The following is a 22,402-nucleotide window of genomic DNA, read 5'->3' as shown; positions in this document are numbered from 1 at the left end:
GAAATAGGTGCCAACATAGCTGGAATGTGTGGGATCTGGTTATGACAGCGCGGGAGAAGTTCAAGGGAGCGGAGATTATCAGTGGGATACTATGTAGGAGGGATGCTGACTGGAGGGTGATCGGGGATTTAAATGAGACTGTGGAGTGGGTATATGAGAAACTGGTTGTGAGATTTGTAGATCCCAATGGATTGATACGACATAGAAATCTGCTTTCAGATGGCCTTAACTTGAACTACAGGTTATGTTTAAGTTAGGTTTGTTTAGAAGGGCTGTAAGGAGTACATTCAGAGAAACGAGGTGGACTAGGGAGTGGTGAAATAGACTACAGGGAGCTGGAAGTTAAGTAAGGATGTCATAAAATTGTCGGTGTTAAAATGTGGAAGTATTTAAAGGAAAGAAATAACATTAAGTAATTTAACATATTTACAAGATATTGTACTAGAAGTTGAATGTGACTAAGACGTGACATTATGGATGCGAACATTTTCTCCTAGCAGTTGAGTGTTTACCGTTGAGTGTTTATCGTAGAGACAGGATAGATTATAAAGCAGGGGGAGTATTCATGCCGGTGAAAGAAGAATCTATAAACTATGAAAAAAGTTTAGGATGAGAAACATGAAATCATAGGTGTAAGGCTCATCCCTAACGATGATAGGCAATTAGATGTTTTAGTGTGTATAGACCTGCAAGGGGAGACGCTGAAACGAAATTATTTGTTAAGATAATCAGCTATGTAGGAAACGACACAGAAAGGAACGGTGATTATAGTTGGTGATCTAAATTTAGCCAATGTTACCTTTGAAGGTAATGAGACTAACAAAAAACATGATAATCAAATTAATGATAAAGTAGTTGATTTGGGAAGAACGGCCGAATAGGAACCAACTAGAAGGAAGAATATTCTGGACGTAATGATGATAAAACAAGGTGAGCTGTATAGAGAAACTGAAATGATACGATAGATGGTAAGTGACCACGAAACTATTTTTGTTGTAGTCGAAAATAAATGCGATAGAAAGGCAGGTTGTAAGAAGAGTGCGACAGGCTTCGGCAGGCGGCACAGCTCCTAGGCTCACCGCTAGATGGGGCTTCATTCATTCCATCCCTGACCCGGTCGAATGACTGGAAACAGGCTGCGCATTTTCATTTTTCAGAAAGGAAGTTTGTAGAAGTACGACTGTTAGAAAGTAACATGGTTGATAAGAAGGGGACCAGGGAGTTTAAAAAAGTAATTACTGTATTTTCAGTGGGAAATGGTATTTAAAAATGTAAGGAGCCTATGGGGGTTTAAAGAAATTGTTGGGGAGTGTGAAAACAGGTATGCACCCTTAAATGCAGCAAGGAAAAGTTAAGGCCCAATATAATGAGATTAAAGAGCTGCAAGTTGGAAAGAAACCGTTGTGGTCGTAAGGAGGGATTGAAGAAACTTACCAGGAAATTGAATTTAAGCGAAGAAGTCTGCAAAGGAGAAAATAATTGCAAGCATAAATTAGCAGTCTTATGATTTTAGGGGAAAATGGAAAAGCTATTGGACCAGACAAAAATGTGATTGAATGGGTGGTTATATTTCTAGAAAACAGATCTCAGAGATTTAGAGAAGGTGAACCATTATCTGATCTAATAATAATAATAATAATAATAATAATAATAATAATAATAATAATAATAAGACGAAAAAGAAGAAGAAAATTAAACTAATAGTACGAATAAATTAATAAAACCTAGTGGTATTAAGATATAACCTTTTAATATATAGACTACAAAACACACGTTGGTTTTTGGCCGGATGCCCATCTTGACGCCACGTGATTTTTGAGATGAACATTTCAACCCAAAATCGCCCGCAATTCGAGCTTCAGTTCCAGGTGAGAAGCCACTGAGCTAATCACATCGCCTTCGCCCCAAGAAGATGCCTCACTATCGCCTTCAAATTAGAGGTGATTACAAGGAATAGTAAGAAGAGGGAAATAATAAAGATGAGGAAGTAGGAGTTTTAAGGTCACAACCTGATGATTCATTCACGTTTCCCCGGTATTTCAACACAGGTTTAAAAACCGAGTTGCTAGACGTAGGCTAATTCAGACGACCATCGTGAAAGAGATTCCATTGTCGGGCTGCAGTGACAGTGAACGATTTAGCGTAGATTGACGTTCTGGGTACAGAAAGGGATAAACCTATTCTGATGCAGGACTGGGTATTGTTATTGTCTCTGGAGATGAGTTCGATGCGGCCATACGGCTTAAAACTTTTCCACCCAATTGTATCCCTACCTTTCAGTACACTATGAACAGTAAGGATGAAGCACCCAGGCTCAATGTAGTGCTTAGGCAGCGGTTTAAAGCCGGATGCTCTTCCTGCTGATATGCGTTAGTCCCACCGAAAATTCCACCTGATTCACACTCGGGACACTCAGGTTCAGAGTTGAGTGGCTAGCTCCTTTCCCTGCCATTGCTATTCTCTTTTCAGCTTACAGAATAGATCTGTCGTCTCTAGTGGTCAGGGTTCTTTGATATCAAGGGAAGGTGACTTGTTCGAGGCCAGGAAGAAAGGAAAGAAGAGAAAATGAGGAGCCTGGCACAAGTAATTGGAAGCATTGTCACTTGATGTCTGCGCTGGCCTTCCGACCCCAACTTGGCAGGTCCGATCCTGGTTCAGTCTAGTGGTATTTGAAGCTGCTCAAATACGTCGGCCTCGTTCGGTAGATTTACTGTCACGTAAAAGAACACCTGCGGGTCAAAATTCCGGCACCTTGGTCGGTGTCTCCGGAAACCGTAAAAAAGGTGACGTAAAACATTATTATTATTATTATTATTATTATTATTATTATTATTATTATATCAGGTGTGAGTGTAGGAACGTATCACGAATACAATTGTATGCCCCGACAATTCACAAACATTAATCTGATGCGATCCTTCTTCCTCAAATAGTAACAATCTGAATCGCACACTTGAGTTTCAATGTCCATCGTGAAACCGAGTGAGCCACTCTCGCCGACTTCTGTATCGTGTGTGGCTCAGATATTTCGATTAATGATTGTAATGTAATCGCAAATGTGTAACAAATGACGGTCGGGTAGAGTTTAAGGGACCTATTCAGAATGCAAAGGGATATATTAGCATAATTACACGCCTAAAATTACACGGTGAAGGAAGGGTATAGAAAAGTGTAAGTTAAGTAGTAATGTAACTGTCTAACGGTTTTCATTTAGTGACAGCCTATGCCATTGTAATTCTAACGTCTTCATTAGTGCATGGTAAAAGAAAACTTGACAACAAATTGCTCTTGTTATCTTTAGCCTAATCATGTTAACGCTCTTCAAACACTTCTACCAGTACAATAGGGAACAATTCAGTCGCTCTTACAGTAAAGACACAGTATACTAGCCATGCACATAATTCATAACCAATATCCACTTTCTGACAACTGGAAAACCATAGCTTAGTGGTTCGATCTCTGGCCTCGGTAATATGCGGCAGTTGCCTTAATACCGGTACCGATTATTCTGTATCTGTCGCCACTCCCCAAGAATGTCCGTGTTCTCAGCCCGAAGGCTGGTTGGATCTCCAACAACTCCATCACCTCTCATAGAAAACCTGTGTGTCGCTGAAAGGCATAAGGCCCTACTAGAAAAATGAGGAATGAGGTAGTTTTCTGTTGCTTTCCTCACCGAGCCAGAAGGTGCTGTTGCGTATCCATCTACAAATCCCACTGAAATGTACGCACCAACCCACCCTACCAGTGAAACATTCACACTACTCACCACAGGGACTGGCTCAGGGATATAGCAAATGTGATAATGGCCCAGCTGCCAAAAGAAAAATTCGGGCCCCCTCAAATAAAATGTAAAACCTATTAATAACTTAATATAAATTTAATTAAGGCAGGTCGAAGTAATGCAATATAATGTCAAATTATATGAACAAAGCGATTAATCGTTATTGTAAGATGATTATTAAATAATGTTTAATAGGTTTTATTTGACTGCCTCGGTAGTTTAATAACAATAAGCTGCTCAGTTGCCAAGCATGAACCATTTAGATGTTCGTGCTTATTTTTCATCAACTACAGAACTATACTCCGTAGCCTGAGGGAGCAATAGTTTCATGTTTTGCCGCATAGCACTGTAAGAAAATAATCGGATTAGCAGTTCAAATAGTGCCGCTAGATGTCACGCTATCCCTCCGTTCCTCAGTACGATTCCAATTGGTTTTACGAAAATAAAATGCACACAAAAGCAAATTCTTTTTCAGCTTTATGTCATCATTACCACCATTTCTGGATTCTTCAAAGATGCAGGCGGCTCGGAATGCTTGCGTTGCTGTTGAGACGAAGTCTCGGTTCGCTCCAAGGTCTCGGAATCCCCATAAAAGCGAATTAGAAAAACAAAACGTTGCGTTTTATGTTGAAAAGTGGTATTTCTATGGCGTTTAGTAAAGAAAAATAAATGTATCATACAGTAATTCAAGAAGAGCTCATACGAGTCAGATCGTTGCGACTAGAAAGTTCACGGCCTAGAAGAAATCAAAATACTCCATAGTGTATATATATATTTCGGTCTGGAAAGCCAAGAATAACGGCCGAGAGGATTCGTCGTGCTGACCACACGACACCTCGTAATCTGCAGGCCTTCGGGCTGAGCAGCGGTCGCTTGGGAGGCCAAGGCCCTTCAAGGGCTGTAGTGCCATGGGGTTTGGTTTTGGTATACTGTATATATTTACAATTGACTTTACGTCGCACCGACGCAGATAGGTCTTATGGCGGGGATGGAGTACGAAAGAGCTAGGAGTGGAAAGGAATCGGCCGTGGCTTTAATTGAGATATAGCCCCAACATGTGCCTGGTGTGAAAATGGGAAACCACGGGAAACAATCTTCAGAGCTGTCGACAGTGGGGTTCGAACTTCCGAATGCAAGCTCACAGCTGAGCGCACTTAACCGCATTGCTCCCTCCAAGAGTTACTACTACTACTTCTTCTTCTTGGTCGTTGTTGGACTCCGAAAACATAGCCTCCGTCCAGTCACTGAACCTTTTTAATGTTTACAATTCTTATATTAAGTACCATTCTGAATATCTTGTTATGGTATTTAATGTGCATATCTATAAAAGTCGATTCTTGTTGATGGGATATATACTAAAAGAGTGGGATAAAAATACACACAGGAATACGGGGTAATATATCTTCTCGCCAGTGTGATTCATGACGGCATTTGACTGCCAAACATACAAGACCGAATCACATATAAAGGAGGTAGTTAGTTAGATTAGTAGAGTTACATTATTAGTTTGCTTTCCGGAAGGAAATGAGCCATTAACTCTGCCAGTTGAACTGTAGGATTATGTAACAGGCAAGATACATTCAATGGCAGCGGGAAACCCAACTTAATTCATTTCTGTCTAAATTTGTATTTCTCACATTGGAAGAAAATATATCTGGTTTGTTGTACCGACTAGTTTATCACATTCAGAGATAATCAATCGATTCGATCACCTTTATTCTAAATAAATGTTCAGGAGTACAGGCATGATTGAATCTTAATCTTATTATCATGGTTATGTGTCGTCCTGTACTCGAAGAATTACATTCAACTTCCTACTGCTCTACGCGTGGCAAACTCACCGACATTTTCCGAAGTGCTCCGATTATATTCTTGCAGAGCTGTATGGCGAAACACGAAACTATTGCTCCCTCAGGAGCTAGACTCTTGTTAAAATAAACGAATAAAATTAAATAAAAAAGCTGTTCAAATACAGTTTGAAAAGTATCAAACCGTACAATTGATAAGCTTATGAACTTCGCGCGAAAAGAGCTCGTTCAAAACCGAGTTGACTGATCGTTATTACACCAGCTTCTTATTGGCATTATCCACTGTTGTTGATTAAATGTGTGACAACCGTTTTTACGAAATTTGTGCAATAAAACGATCTCCGGTGCACTACACAGCAAAATTGTCATTTTGTAACTAAAGTATGATGTTTTGGTACCAATTTTCATTACTGTAATTATTTTTGAATAATTTGGTGTAGGTCTTCCCTGAAGAGCATGTCGTGGCTTTGCGAAAGACGGCAAGGGCAAGCTGTGTGATGTTTGGGACATCACTGTATATTTTTAATTATTGAACTATATATTTAATTGATAAGATGTATATATTTAATCACTGATAGGTCATTTTTAAATTAATATGTATATATATATATATATATATATATATATATATATATATATATATATAGGGTTTTTATCATCCATTTCAATCATCATTTCATTTCTTTGTATCGCGGCTATAACGTATTCTGAACGAACAAATTATTGGGTAAAGTATTTCCATCACGCATATTTATAACTTGCAGTAAATTTTCCAATAGCCGTTGTGAGGTGACCAGAGTCAGCAGGCTAATTTCAGCCCAGTTCCAGGAAAAGTACGTCATCGAGGTTACGAGAGATATTACCCTCTCCACCTCATGAAGAGACAGTTGATACATTATTAACACCCACTTTTCAAACTCCGCTTCGAGACGCTTTATTTCAGCGGGAAAGTTCAGCCTATGTGAATGAACGTAATGAAGCAACGTGATGGATTCACAGCAATACATGGGAGAAGGGATGAGACCTCGAATCTTTACTGGACCATGTGATATGGCTGATGGAAGGAGACCTTTGAACCGATAAATACCACCGACAAGGGCTGGAGAAGAGATTCTGATTCGGACTTTCTCATTTATATTCTTATTCATACTCTTACTACGATTCTACGTCTACACATCGGAGAAGATTTTAACTTAGTTCACTTCGCATCAGAGTATATTCTACTCAAAAGTTACTCTCATTGGGACTTGTTATCTCAATGACGAGAGGTAGTCAACGGGAGACCGGCTTTGACTAGTATAGGGCTGGAGAGCTCTTATTATGAATTTAGCTACGCTACTGTTCCGTAATACGGAAGAATATGAATGTATTCTCTCCATGAACATAACCCATGGTGGTTTTGCACTTAAAATTAGGACTCATTACGACTTTATGTAAGGAGTACAGTAGGAAGTGTTAAGGACAGGAAATGTAGAAGTAGGACTGGAATCCAACAACAGAGAAGGCAGTCGGTACGAGATCCACATATCATCAGCTTCAAGACAACAGAGTCTACATATGGTGAGCTTATGGCATAAGTTACTGCAAGTCTTCGCGCAACAGTTCATTTTTAAAATTAATTTCATTCAATTTTTCTTTTGCTTCCCTAAGTTCAGATGTCGTTAAAACGCCGTTACGTCACGTTTTTCATCTTAATAAATAGCTGTTCTAATTTGTATTTTATGAAATGATTATTAATGATCCTTAAATTCCAAGTTAGTGTACTTAATGATTTGTGTTCCGTTCACCTCACCCCTGGGAGTTTTTTGAGTCTCATTACGCATTATTATTATTATTATCTACTTTTGTTTTCAAGCCATAAGCTTGAAGACTGGCGCCCTTGGGATACTGTTTCTGGAGAAACAATGACATATTTATTTATTTTAATATTAAAGTGACCCGCCACGTTATAAATTTGTCATACATCTGTGGGCCAAGTGGGTACGTCACAGCTGTGCTGTGTTGCACTAAAGACAATAAAATGTTGCTAGATGCAATCAAGTGGCGATTCCTCTGCGCACAAATTGTAAAGAATAAGCTATTTCGACTGATTCTACAAAATCGCCCTGATCATTTCCGTGCAGACTGACATTAGGCTAGATATATAGGGCCGGTTGCAGAAACGATGACTAGTTTTAAGCCTTAGACAACGTCTACCTAAACAACGTCTAAATCGAGCACGATCTTCCATTGCATAAACAATGTTTAGTCGATGTTTAACTAGACATCACTTAAAGTTTCAATATTGGTTTGAAAATGGAGATAGAAATATCTTTCATGCAACTCTTTGCTTGTCGCAATCAATGAAATTCTTCGGTGCGCGCGCCGAACGCCAGTCAGCTGTTTGTCTTCCTACACATTACTCAAATATGGCTAAGCATGAGCATGACTTGCCCACAGTTAAGAGTATCGCTTTCAGTGGAAATTAAATCTCATAATATTATTGACACTAAAGCGACACGCCACCATATGGGGAAGTGTAGCTTTGATTATAGCGTTGTTACAGTGAGTGTATTCTGCTCATAAATACGATAGCTTCGACGAAGGGAAGATGAAGCAATAGTAATGTGTAACCGAGTGTGTTGTACGGGCCATATAGATGTAGCTTGCATTCTGGAGATCGTGGTTCGAAACGCGTCACCAGCAGCCCTGAAGATTGTTTTCCGTAGTTTCCCAATTTTTAAATCAGGCAAATACTAGGGCTGTTAGCCACGGCTTTTCTTCCCCAGTCCTCTTTAAACAATAATCACCACCATCACCTCCATTTGCCTTTTCCTATCTGATAGTTGCCGAAAACTTATACGATTATATAGCCTGCATAAAAAACTCATACAACCTACTTTTTAGTTTTCACTATTATGCGTGTTTACTTGGCAGTAAATATTAGTGAATCCCTCCCGGTTGATGTATGGGACACGTAACTCTGATATGTATGTAAATAGCTGAAGTGACCTATAATTCCATGGAAATTACCCCAGGTATATAATAAAATGTATCGGTTTCCAAGATTGTATTCAAGTTGACAATTACCGGACTGTCCCTCTGTCAGTCTCAAGAAACAAGTCTCTCGAAACCTTATTTTAAGATCTGTCTCCCCGTACATGTCAAACGAATTACTGCGACTTAGCAGCAGGCGACCCACAGAGAGGCCGTCGGACTAACATTTATTCCCGGAATCGTCTCAACATGATAATACAAATTACATGTTTCATTTGGTACAACACCTCTGATTGTGATTCACTCCTCTCATTTGAGGCTAAACAGTGCTCTCGGCAGTGTTTAAACATGACCGGTTGAACATCGGTATTAGACAATGTCTAAGTGATAAATAACGTCTCTGCAATGCGGCAGCCATACTGAGGCATTGTTTAACCGTAGACATCGTCTAAATACCGTTTCTGCAATCGGCCCATCATACTTTTATTTTTTCGCAATGAGACTGCGGGACCCTTAAAGGCCCGGGCTCGTCTGCATTGCATGCCCTAACGTTAGCCTACGTCCCTGGACTGGCTGTAGCCTATAAGGGACATGTGAAGTTTAGATTCTGGAAGATATGTCGGCTGTCTGATATAGACAATCACATAGATACGAACGACGATTAAGATTGTGAAGGAGATGCAACTGAAGTTGTGGGATCACCCAGTGGCTCAGATGAATGAGGTGGCAAATTTGAAAGTACATGAACACTTTCGGGCACATAACTTGATGAATAGACGAAGTTTCAACCGAACAATTGATAAGCTTATTATAACTTCACGCAAAAATAGCTTCTTCAAAACGCAGTTGAAGAATTAAGATGGACAATATCAAAGCAAAGCATATGCCAATTATTATAATGGAGCCACTCCAGTCTCTCACTTTTGACAGTGACTGAACCACGAAAAATTCAAATCTAATAAGATGTTTGGCTTAGTGAAATTAAGCTAACGATATGATTAATATCACAATATCAAAGCAAAATTAGAAGTCATGTTCGTTATTCCTCTTCTTATTTTTAAATGAATCTATAACTGTTTAATAACTTGAACTGGAATAAATGTAACTCCATTGTATTGTTTTATACAAAAAGTTTTCAGGTGCAACATCACACTGGTGGGACGAATAACAGTCCTGGGATCAGTCACGTATAAACTATCGCGTAGAATTCAAACTAATATGAAGATCTCCTGGGTACTCCATTGAAAATGCAAATCCACAGCCTGTTTCCAGTCATTCGACCGAGTCAGGAATGGAATGAATGATGCCGCCATCTAGCGGCGAGGATAGGGATTGCGCCGGCTGCGGAAGCCTGTCGCACTCCTATGGGGCAATGATTAATGACTGACAGATGAAATGAAATGAAATGAAATTAGAGTGTGTTGCTGGAAGGGAAGAAGACAGGGAAAACGGGAAACGGGAGTACTCGGACAAAAAACCTGTCCCGCCTCCGGTTTGTAGGCCTACAGCACAAATCTCACATGGAGTGATCGGGATTTGAACAAAGGAACCCAGCGGTGAGAGTCCGGCGCGCTGCTGCCTGAGCTACGGAGGCTCTCCTTGGTACTCCAATATACGGTCAGAATTATATTTGTCGCAAGAGACTTTTAAAGAACATTTGATTTAAGCAGACATGTTACTCATGCCTTTCTCTTTTACGTCCTACGCAACTCTTCTCCTAACAACTCATTCAGCATCTTCTTACTGTCACTGCGACTAGGTGCAGTTCCACTGGCCAATACGATGAGTTCTTTGTCAGAGATATAAATTAATCAAACTTGCTTTTGAAGTTTAGCATCTAATATTACATTTTCCTATGAGGAAAATCGAGGATGTATTGTGAAGTGAAAAATCTCTTCAAGGAAGATCCTTTGCTGCATACGTCGCTACTAGATCTGTTGTATCTGAAACATTTGATTACTGTTTGCATGGAGGTGCCATACCAAATGAATGGAGAGTTGCTATAGTAGCCCCAGTGTACAAAGGAAAGGGTGATAAACATAAAGTAAATAATTACAGACCAGTCGGTTTGACATGTGCTGCATGTAAGCTCTGGGAAACATATTTTTGTTGTTAGACGGGCTTGCGAAATTACTGATTTGATAGAAGGTAATTCGGCTTTAGGAAAGGTTATTTCAGTTAGACTCAACTTGTAGGATTCCAGCAACATGTGCCAGATATTCTAGTTTCAGGTCAAATGGACTTATCGCTATTGATCTATCCAGGACTTTTTACTGGGAATATTATGGGAGGTTGTTGATGAAAGTGAGGGCTATTTGACTAAACAAAAGCGTGACTGAATCGATGGCTAAATATCTATAAAAAATAAAATAAAGAAACAGAACGGAGAATTAGAGTAGGTCTGGCATATCTGATCCTGGTTAAAAAGGGGTTCAGCAAGGCAGAGCTATTGGACATTTATGCTTTATTCTATATACATATATAATACGAGTAAAGAACTGGAATCACATACAAGGCCTTTTACGGATGATGTAATACATCGTATAGTTATAAACAGGTTACAGGATTGTGAGCAACTGCAAAGAGACCTCGACAAGGTTATGAGGTACAGTAGGTAGCAGACAGTGATATGATAGTAAACGGGAAGAAAAGTCAGGTTGTAAGTTTCACCAAGAGGAGAATCATTCTCAGTTTTAATTACTGTGAAGAAACATCAAAGGGATCGCAGTAAGTACGTAGGTGTTAATATAAGGAAAAGTTCATAATCACATTAACGAGGTTGTACTGTAAGCAAAGCTTACATGTCTCTTCATATGGTTATGGGGGCAATTAAGGGGTGTAGTAAGGAGTAAGCCAGCCCCGCGGTGTAGGGATAGCATGCCTACCTCTTACCTGGAGGCCCGGGGTTCGATTCCTGACCAGGTCACGGATTTTTTTACCTGGCTCTGAGGCTGGTTCGAGGTCCACTCGGCCTATGCTATTACAATTGAGGAGCTATCTGACGGTGAGATGGCTGCCCCGGTCTAGAAAGCCAAGAATATCGGCCGAGAGGACTCGTCGTGCTGACCACACGAAACCCCATAATCTGCAGGCCTTCGGGCTGAGCAGTGGTAAGCCATGGGGTTGCTTGCTTGGTTGGTTGGTTGGTTGGTTGGTTGGTTGGTTAGTAAGTAAGGATGTAAAGAAAAGGGCGTGTAAATCTCTGTTGAGGCCTTAATTAGAGTACAGTTCCAGTGTACAGGACCCACACCAGTATTACTAAATACAAAGTGAACTGGAAACAATCCAGGAAAAGCACGATTTATTCTGGGTGGTATCCGACAAAGAATAGCCTTATGAACATGTCGAAAAGTTTGGGCTGTAACAGAATTGGGAATAAGAAGATGAGCTGTCAGTGGGGTGGTAGACGATTAGGCTTAAGTAGAGTTTTTAAAGGCAGGAAAGGTCATATTATGAAGATGAATTTTGGATTCAAGAGTACAAATTGGAGCCAATATTCATTTATAGGAAGAGGAATTAGGGATTGAAATCATTTATCATGGAAAATGGTTGATAAAGAGAAGAGTAGGTAAATAATTGATAGGGAGTCTGCCACCTGGGCGACAGCCCTAAATGCAGTTGATTGATTGATTGATTGATTGATTGATTGATATATATTCCTTGTTTATTCCAGGTTCGCTACACAGGATATCGAGATCGCCCACAGGAGGAGCGCCAGGTTCGGTTCCAAAATGGCTGCAGGGAGGGGCACACCGAAATTGTGAGTAATTAGTCTAGAATCTAAATAGGCCTACAGCCAGCGGCTCGATGTCTTGGCTTATGGTGCATGAGAAAAATTCTTTAATGATATGATAGCACATGATAGGGTCTATCTCTCTTTCATGACCTGTATGTACGGAAAAGAAATCTTCGAGTGAGAGCGGTTTCAGCTTCTAAATAGGCTAGCCGTTTTTTTTTAAATAATAATTTTGACTAAAATTGAATGTGGTGGTGGTGGTGGTGGTGGTGGTGGTGGTGGTGGTGATCATTGTTTTAAGAGGAAGTAAAACTAGGCAACCATCCTCTATATAACATTAATCAGAGAGAAAAAATGGAAGGGATCCGACACTTCGAAAAATGAAGGCATCAGCCAAAGGAAGACAAGGGCCACGAAGGGCGTGAAAATGAAAGACTCCCTAGGCCTCGTGCGCTCTAAAACCGTTATTATCGGAAAAGAACAAGAGTTGACCAAGGGAGGTCGGATAGAATATATGAAAGTGAGGAGCTGACACAAGTAAGGGGAAGCAGTGTCAGGACCCAGCTGAGGGCCCCATGGCCACCAACCTACGCTCCTAAGTTGAGAGCCCTAGAGCCCCTCTTAGTTGCCTCTTACGACAGGCAGGGGATACCGTGGGTGGTATTCTACCGCCCCCACCTACCGGGAGAAATTGAATGTGAGCTATATGGTACATGATAATAGTATGAGCTACATATTATGAGGGTAATATGAACTAACTCCTCCCCTGCGAACCATGTGACCTTGCCGCGGTGGGAATGCTCTCGTGTTCCAGTGAAGCAGATAGCCGAGCCACAGGTGCACCATATCGGTTGGGTATCTGTTGAAAGACCAGACTAACGAATGGTTCATCGAAAGGGGGATAGCAGCCTTTCGGAAGTTGCAAGGTCGGCAGTCTAGATGATTGATGTGGCCTTGTAATAATACTCAACAGTGCTTAGCTCAGTTGACACTGCCACACGGCTGAAAGCAACGGGAAACTACAGCCGTAACTAAGTCCCGAGGACATGCAGATATCTCTGTATGAATGATGTACTGATGATGGCTTCCTCCCGGGTAAAATATTCCGGAGGTACACTAGTCCCCAATTCGGATCTCTGTATGGGGTCTACATGAGAGGGGGCGATCATCAGGAAGATGGATACTGACATTCTGCGGGTCGGAGCGTTAGAAGTTTGAAGTTTGAATCGTTGTGGTAGGTTAGAGAATCTAAAAAGGGAGATAGATAGACTAGAGTTAGATGTTAATGGTATAAGTGTAGTACGTTGGCAGGAGGAAAAGGATTTTTGATCAGGAGAATACAGAATTATCAATACAAAATCAAATAGGGGAAATGCAGGAGTTGATTAAATAATGAAGAAAACAGGGCAGCGGGTAAGCTACTACGACCAGCATAGTGAAAGAATTATTGTCGTCAAGATAGACACCAAACCAATGCGCACCACAATAGTGTAGGTCTACATGCCTACTAGTTCGGCAGATGATGAGGAAATCGAAAGAATTTTGATGCGAGACTGGAATGCAGTTGTAGGCCAAGGAAGAAAAGGTAATACAGTAGGAGAATTCGGATTGGGACAAAGGAACGAAGGAAGAAGTCGGCTGGTTGAATTCTACACTGGTCATAATTTAGTCCTTGCCAATACTTGGTTCAAACACCACACACGACGGCTGTATACATGGACGAGACCTGGAGACACTAGAAGGTATCAAATATACTTCATTATGATCAGACAGAGATTCAGAAACCAGGTGTTGGATTGCAAAACTTTCTCAGGAACAGACGTGGACTCTGACAACAACTTGTTGGTCATGAAATGCCATCTGAAGAAATTGAAGACAGGAAGGAATGCAAGGAGATGGGATTTAGACAAGTTGAAAGAAAAGAATGTGAAGGATTGTTTCAAGGAATATGTTGCACAAGGACTAAATGAAAAGGCTGAAGGAAACACAATTAAGAAGAGTGGATATTCATAAAAAATGAAGTCAGTAGGGTTGCTGAAGAAATGTTAGGAAGGAAGAAAACATCAACTAAGAATCAGTGGATTACTCGGGAGATACTAGACCTGATTGATGAACGACGAAAATACAAGATTGCTAGAAATTAAGAAGGCAGAATACAGGCGATTAAAGAATGAAGTGGATAGAAAGTGCAAGGAAGCGAAGGAAGAATAGCTGAAGGAGAAGTGCAGGGATGTCGAAGGTTGTATGATCCTAGGAAAGGTAGATGCTGCATACAGGAAAATCAAGGAAAACTTTGGAGAAAGGAAAACTAGCTGAATGAATATTAAGAGTCCAGATGGAAGACCGCTTATAGGGAAAGAAGACAAAGCAGAAAGATGGCAGGAACATATCCAACAGCTGTATGAAGGTAAAGATATAGTTGATATTGATCTGGAACAAGAAGAGGCTGTTGATGCTGATGAAATAGGAGACTCAATTTTGAGGTCAGAGTTTGACAGAATTGTGAGAGATCTAAATAGGAACAAGGCACCTGGAATTGATGACATTCCCTCTGAATTACTGACTGCCTTAGGAGAAACCAGCATGGCAAGGTTATTTCATTTAGTGCGTAAGATGTGTCAGACAGAAGAAGTGCCATCCGATTTTCGGCAGAATGTTGTTATACCTGTTCCCAAGAAATCCAGTGCTAACAGGTGTGAAAACTACCGCACCATTAGTTTAGTATCTCATGCTTGCAAAATTTTAATACATAATTATTTACAGAAAAAAGAGAAGACAAGTTGAAGCTGAGTGGAGAGATCAATTTGGCTTCAGAAGAAATGTAGGAACAGGTGAAGCAATCCCGACTTTACGTCTGATCTTAGAGGATCGAATTAAGAAGGACAATCCTACGTACATGGCTTTCGTAGATCTAGAAAAGGCATTCGATAATGTTGGTTGGAACAAGCTATTTAAGATTCTGAAGGTGATTGGAATGATATACCGGGAACGAAGAATTATCGACAGCCTGTATAAAAATCAGTCTGCAGTGATATGAATCGAGGGATTTAAAAAAAGAAGCAGGAATCCAGAAAGGAATGAGGCAAGACTGCAGTTTGTCCACCCTCCTTTTCAATCTATATATATAAAGTAGCTTGTCCTGACTGACTGACTGACTGACTGACTGATTCATCATCGCCGAGCCAAAACTACTGGACATAAAGAAATGATATTTTGGAGATATATTTATATTAAGATGTAGGTGCTCGCTAAGAGAGGATTTTTGGATATTCCGTCGCTAAGGGGGTGAAAAGGGGGGTGAAATTTTAAAATGAGTGTGTCTATATCTCAAAACTTTAAAAGTTTACAGATGTGAAAATTGGTATTTAGAATCTTCTTTAAAAATAAGGAAACACGTATTTTTTTGTTTTGAGACAATCCCAATAGGAGGGGCGAAAAAGGGTGAAAAAAGGTTGAATGCCTTTAATCGGGATACCGGTACTTATATCTCAGAAACTAAAGATATTACAGACATGAAAATTGGTACTTTTGATCTCTTTTAAAAATAAAGAAACACGTATTTTTTTGTTTTGGGGAAATCCAATTAATGGGAGGGTGAAAAGGGGGTGAATTTTTAAAATGGGTGCATCTATATCTCAAAACTTTTAAAGTTTACAGATGTAAAAATTGGTACTTAGAATCTTCATTAAAAACAAAGAAACACGCATTTTTTTTTTTGGAAAATCCCAATAGGAGGGGTGAAAGGGGGTGAAAACGTGGTTGAATGACTTTAATGAGGATACTTATATCTCAGAAACTGAAGATATTACAGATCTGAAAATTGGTGTTTAGGATCTCCTTAAAAAATAAAGAAATACATATTTTTGGTTTTTGGAAATTCCAATTAATGGGGGGTATGAAAAGGGGGTGAATTTTTAAAATGAGTCTATCTATATCTCAAAACTTTTAAAGTTTAAAGATGTAAAAATTGGCATTTAGAATCTCCTTTAAAAATAAAGAAACACGTATTTTTTTGTTTTCGGAAAATCCCAATTGGAAGGGTGGAAAAGGGTGAAAAAGCGGTTGAATGCCTTTAATGAGGCTACTTATATTTCAGAACCTGAAGATATTACAGACCTGAAAATTGGTATTTGGGATTTACTTTAAAAATAAAGAAACAGGTATTTTTTTATTTTGGAAAATCCAAATAATGGAGGGTGAAAAGGGGGGGTGAATTTTTAAAATGAATGTGTCTACATCTTAAAACTTTAAAAGTTTACAGATGTAAAAAATTGGTATTTAGAATCTTCTTTAAAAATACAAGAACACGTATTTTTTGCTTTCTTTAAATCCCAATAGGAGGGGTGTAAATGGGTGAATAATGGGATGAATGCCTTTAATGAGGATACATATATCTCAGAAACTGAAAATATTACAGAACTGAAAATTTGTATATGGGAACTCCTTTAAAAATAAGGAAACACGTATTTTTTTGTTTTTGGAAAATCCAATTAATGGCGGTTAAACAGGAGTGACAAACTGGGGTGAATTTTTTGAAAGACTATATCTACAGAATATCTGAGAAACGTAAAATGTTACAGACGTAAAAAGTGGGTATTTGGAATCTCCTGTAAATGTAAAGAAAGATAGGTGATTTGTTTTTGGAAACTCCACTTAAGGGGAAATAAAAAGTGGTGAAATTTTAAAAAGCGAATTTCTACAGTATATCTCAAAAACTTAACATGTTACAGAAGTGAAAAATGGTATTTTTATCTCTATTAAAAATAAAGAAAAGTGTATTTTCAGCTTTCGGAAATACCACTATGTGGAAGAGGGGGGGGGGTAAAAGTGACTGAAAATGGTGTTGAATTCTTTTAATTAGGCTACTGATATCTCAAAAATGAAGATATTACAGACGTGAAATTAGACATTTGGAATCTGCTTTAAAAGTAAAGAAACACGTATTCTCGGAAAATCCAATGATGGTGGGGGGGGGGGGGGGGGTGGTGAAAGAATTGAAAAATTAATTGAATTAATTGTATGAGAATACATACATCTAATAGAAACTAAAGTTGTTACGGACGTGAAAATTGGTATTTGAATCTCCTTAAACAAAGAAAAACGCGTTTGGGGGGCGGGAGTGAAAAGGAGTTGAATTCCTTTCATGAAGACACATAAATCAAAAACTGAAGAAGTTAGAGTCGTGATAATTACTATTTAGAAGATCCTTTACTATTAAGGAAACAAGTATATTTTGCCGGAAAATTCACTTACGGGGTGTGGGGGTGAGGGGAGTGTGAAAGGAAGTGAAAATAAAGTGAATTATTTTTATGGGGATACTTATATCTCAAAACTGAATGTAACAGATGTGAACATTGGTGTTTGGAATATCCTTTAAACATAAAGAAACACGTCTTCTATTTTTTTGGGGGGGGGGGGTGTAAATAAACTTAACGGCGGTGGGGTGTAAAAGGAAATGAGATCAATTGATTTTACTGTTCATAATGTACTTAAGGAGCCTCCGTTGCTCAGGCGGCAGCGCGCCGGCCTCTCGCAGCTGGGTTCCGTGGTTCAAATCCCGGTCACTCCATGTGACATTCGTGCTGGACAAAACGGAGGCGGGACAGGTTTTTCTCCGGATACTTCGATTTTCTCTGTCATCATTCATTCCAGCAACACTGTCCAATATTTCATTTCATTTGTCATTCAACGATCATTGCCCCAGAGGTGTGCTTCGGCAGCCGGCACAATTCCTATTGTCGCCGCTAGATGGGGCTTTATTCATTCCATTCCTGACCCTGTCGAATGACTGGAAACAGGCTATATAGTTTCGATGTACTTATTCTGATCATAAACCGATCATTTTTAATCTTTCCTGGGTTCGTTTTCAACAGCCATCTTTTCCTTCGGAGAACGTTCTTAGATTACAGTAGATTCTCCTGGCATGTAAATAAAAATTTAAACACATTTGAAATAAACGATAGGAATGAGATGGACCGTCAAATTGTTCACCTCTATAATAAGGTCAACAATGCACGGAAGTATGTCATTGGTATCGCCAGAAATCCCGCACACTTGCCTACGCGCGACGATGGTGCTGGTCACATTGTAACAATGACACTGGCAGCAGATGTAATTTACCGCCAAGTAGCGATCTTGCATCTTGCTGTGGGGTTCAGAACATCTTTTAATAATAATAATAATAATAATAATAATAATAATAATAATGGAAACGGGTCCTGGACGGGTAATGACTAAGAATGCAGTCCGGTCGCGGGTTCAGTACCGCCAAGGCACCTAAGACGACACCACGCCGGATCTCCTGAAGGATTTGATCCATATTAAAAACGCTTATAGGAAAAGATGGCAAAGATTTAGGGACCCAACTGACGGGGTGGAATATCTGGACCTAGCCCGGGAAGTACGAAATCGATTGCTGGAAAGAAAGATTGAAAAATGTGAGGAAACATACCGTAATCTATTAGAAAACGAGTCAGATCGCGAATTTTGGCGGATTCTCGCAGAAAACGAGTCAGATCGCGAATTTCGGCGGATTATATATCTAAAACAATTAGCATTCAATTATAAATTTCAGTATAATACCGTAGCGAAGCACGGGTATCTTGCTAGTGTTTATATAAAACAGTCAGTAAAGGAAATCAAAGAGGAATTTGGAAAGGGAATCGCAATCCAAGGAGAGGAAATCAAAACCTTGAGATTTGCCGATGATATTGTTATGGTTATTTTATCTGAGACTGGAGAAGATCTCGAGAAGTTCTGAATGGTATGGACGAAGTGTTAGATAAGGAGTACAGGATGAAAATAAGTCCAAAACAAAAGTAATGGAGTGCAGTTGAACGAAGGCAAGTGATGCAGGAAGTATTAAATTAGGAAATGAAGTCTTAAAGGAAGTAGATGAATATCGTTACTTGGGTAGTAAAGTAACTAACGATGACAGAAATAAGGAGGACATAAAATGCAGACTAGCACAAGCAAGGAAGAGCTTTCTTAAGAAAAAAAAATTGCTCACTTCAAACATTGATATCGGAATTAGAAAGATGTTTCCTAAGACTTTCGTCTGGAGCGTGGCATTGTATGGAAGTGAAACATGGACGATAACTAGCTCAGAAAGAAAGAGAATAGAAGCTTTTGAAATGTGGTGTTACAGAAGAAGGCTGAAGGTGAGATGGATAGGTCGAATCACGAATGAAGGGATACTGAATCGAATCGGTGAGATTGGATCGATTTGGCTAAAGTTGACGAGAAGAAGAGATAGAATGATAGGACACTTCTTAAGACATCCAGGACTTGTTCAGTTCATTTTTGAAGGAAGTGTGGGTGGTAAGAACGGTAGGGGTAGACCAAGGTATGAATATGACAAGCAGATTAGAGCAGATGTAGGAGGCAATAGTTACATAGAAGTGAAAAGTTTAGCACAGGACAGGGTGGCACGGTGCGCTGCATCAAACCAGTCTATGGACTGATGACTCAAACAACAACAACAACAACAACAACAACAACAAAATGAACTAACTCACCAGAAGACATAGCTCTCTATGGAGATCAGTGGTAGTGTCGTCCGATTCGTTGGCTGAACGGTCAGCGTACTGGCCTTCGGTTCAGAGGGTCCCGGGTTCGATTCCCGGCCGGGCCGGGGATTTTAACCTTAATTGGTTAATTCCTACGGCACGGGGGGCTGGGTGTATGTGTTGTCTTCTTCATCATCATTTCATCCTCATCACGACACGCAGGTCGCCTACGGGAATCAAACAGAAAGACCTGCACCTGGCGAGCCGAACCCGTCCTGGGATATCACGGCACTAAAAGCCATACGACATTTCATTTCAGTGGTAGTGTCGGCCTCCGGATCGCAAGCTCGCGGGTTCGAACCCGATAGAGGGCAGAACACAGTCCATTCGGTACTCCATGTCGTAGAATTTCGTATGTAAAAGATTTCTGGTGGCACATCTGTTGTTTACCCGACAAAATTAATTCACAACTCAGCCACAGATCGCTGAACCGAAATCCGTCACTCTACCACCTGGAAGAGTAAGAGACATGCAGGCAGCTTTTATGGCGTCAAACCAAAGCGCCTGCGTACGGTAAAATCCAGATGATGATGATGATGACGATTATTATTATTATTATTATTATTATTATTATTATTATTATTATTATTATATTTTACGTCCCGCCAACTACTTTTTCGGTTTTCGAAGAATCCGAGGTACCGTACCGGAATTTAGTCCCGGTCAGTGTTTCTGTAAATCTACCGACACGAGTCTGACGTATTTGAGCACCTTCAAATACCACCGGACTGAGCCAGGATCCCGGACTGAGCCAGGATCGACCCTGTGAAATTGGGCTCAGAATGCCAGCACTCTACCGTCTGAGCCACTCAGTCCTGCAATTTATCAATGATAGCCTGAGGAGTATTATTGATTAGCAGGTATGTACGAGGCAGTCCTTTCTTGTACCATTTACGACCTATGCTTACGCGGTTGTATTGCGCGGTTGTATTGCGCAGAGCCTAAGGGACAGTTCTTATTTATATTGTTTCGAAACTATAGGTCTAGTCACGTCAATTACCCTCGCGTCGACTAAATTTCTAAGGAACTCGGTTGACTGATGGCTTCGGCATAGGCTAGGGTAGAACTGGTGCCGAGGTAGGATGCTCCTTCAACAGCTTGTTTGTACTGCATGTTCTTGCAGCAGGACTTCTTCCTGCCGACCACAGGATGTGGCCGCCACTTCCTTCCAAGATAATGCACGTGTTAAGACCATTCGGAGCTTAAGTCTTGCCTGTGTTCTTCTTGGGTTGTTAACATTTCATTATAGATCAGATTTCTTCAGTCAGCAGCAAGACTTAGCGGCCTTATTTTTAATTCTACAACATCGAAGCTAGTGAGTCGACCAATACGCTGGACGACAGGACTACGACGGTTTAATTCAGAACCACAACGGGCATCCCCTGGGTCTTTATGTCCCCATTCCTGGAGAATTATTCAAATTTTGGAGCATAGCCGAATATGGAGCTATACCACAATAACGTGGCCTGCCTATCTTTCCAGCTTTTCGTAAGTGGGACAACTATTTTAATAGCCCTGGCCTAGAGGATGTTCATATGAATAAAATATGCTACCATGCAAATATATCCAACAGTTTTAATATTATGATATAATAAAAACCGCTTGTAGAAAGGAGATTTACGGGAAATGAAAAAAAAAACATGAAAAAGTAGGATTAACAAGTGGAACATACGGACTTACACAAATATGTCATTTGAAGTAGTGGGAGATCGAACAAAACCCTCATATTAAAGAGAAAAGTGTGTATCCTATACAAGGATATTGCAAAATATAATAGCCAAGGCAAAACTAGAAATGGCTTTCTGGGTTCTGATCCATGCGTCTGTTTACATGGAGCCATATAATATCTCGCATTATTTATCCGCTAAGGGGAGCTTACAATGTTCCACCCTCTTCAGAAAGTAAACTTAGCCCTCTTCAAGCGTCATTTATCATGAGCACAATACAGCCAGCTCTTGACAGCTGGGATATTGGATAACTAAGGGAAGTGAAAGTTTCCAATACTCTAACTACAGGCGTGCACTATAATATATAGTGTGAACCACTTCTAAAATTCTAAATGTCTGTTAACTGAGCCTCTCCTTGTCCCCAATTCATTATTTTATGCTGATGATGATGCTTGTTGTTTTAAGGGGCCTAACATCGAAGGTCATCGGCCCCTAAATTCATTATTTTAAGGAAAAATAACGATTTTATTATATTTGCGTGGAATTTGGACCACCACACTGATTGTTGCCATCGAAATAACCTCAGCCGAGTCTGCTATAGCACGCTAATTCAGTTCGGACCAACAGTCATGAAAGAGATAATTTAAAACTGTTTTAAGTATACCTTAAAAGGCTGACAGAAATTGGTCACTCCACTACAAAGGGAGCAAACCTTTCTCAATTATACAGGGGTCAGCTAAGTTGTCCATCTCAAATAACTCGTGAACGATTAAAGATATTGATATACACTTTCAGTAAAGGTATTAAAGGGCTCATAATCTGACTTACAGTACTTTTCCATGGCGTCAATATTTTCTGAGGTAGGG

General features: G+C 40.0%; 1 protein-coding gene across 6 annotated transcripts in view; it reads left to right on the top strand.

Annotated features, from left to right (window-relative positions):
- LOC136877020 (protein big brother) overlaps positions 1–22,402 on the top strand; it is a 213,039-nt gene that overhangs the window by 17,071 nt on the left and 173,566 nt on the right. For all 6 annotated transcript variants that reach the window (XR_010860698.2, XR_010860697.2, XR_010860699.2 and 3 more), the window contains exon 2: positions 12,239–12,325. Coding sequence is in view for 2 of the 6 variants with exons in the window: in XM_067150813.2 (XP_067006914.1) it covers positions 12,239–12,325 (87 nt within the window). In the remaining 4 variants the exon portion in view is untranslated. The remainder of the gene's footprint in view (positions 1–12,238; positions 12,326–22,402) is intronic.

This window comes from Anabrus simplex, chromosome 7 (assembly GCF_040414725.1).
Source record: "Anabrus simplex isolate iqAnaSimp1 chromosome 7, ASM4041472v1, whole genome shotgun sequence".
NCBI classification, from domain to species: domain Eukaryota; kingdom Metazoa; phylum Arthropoda; class Insecta; order Orthoptera; family Tettigoniidae; genus Anabrus; species Anabrus simplex.
This window is presented reverse-complemented; position numbering and strand designations above follow the sequence as displayed.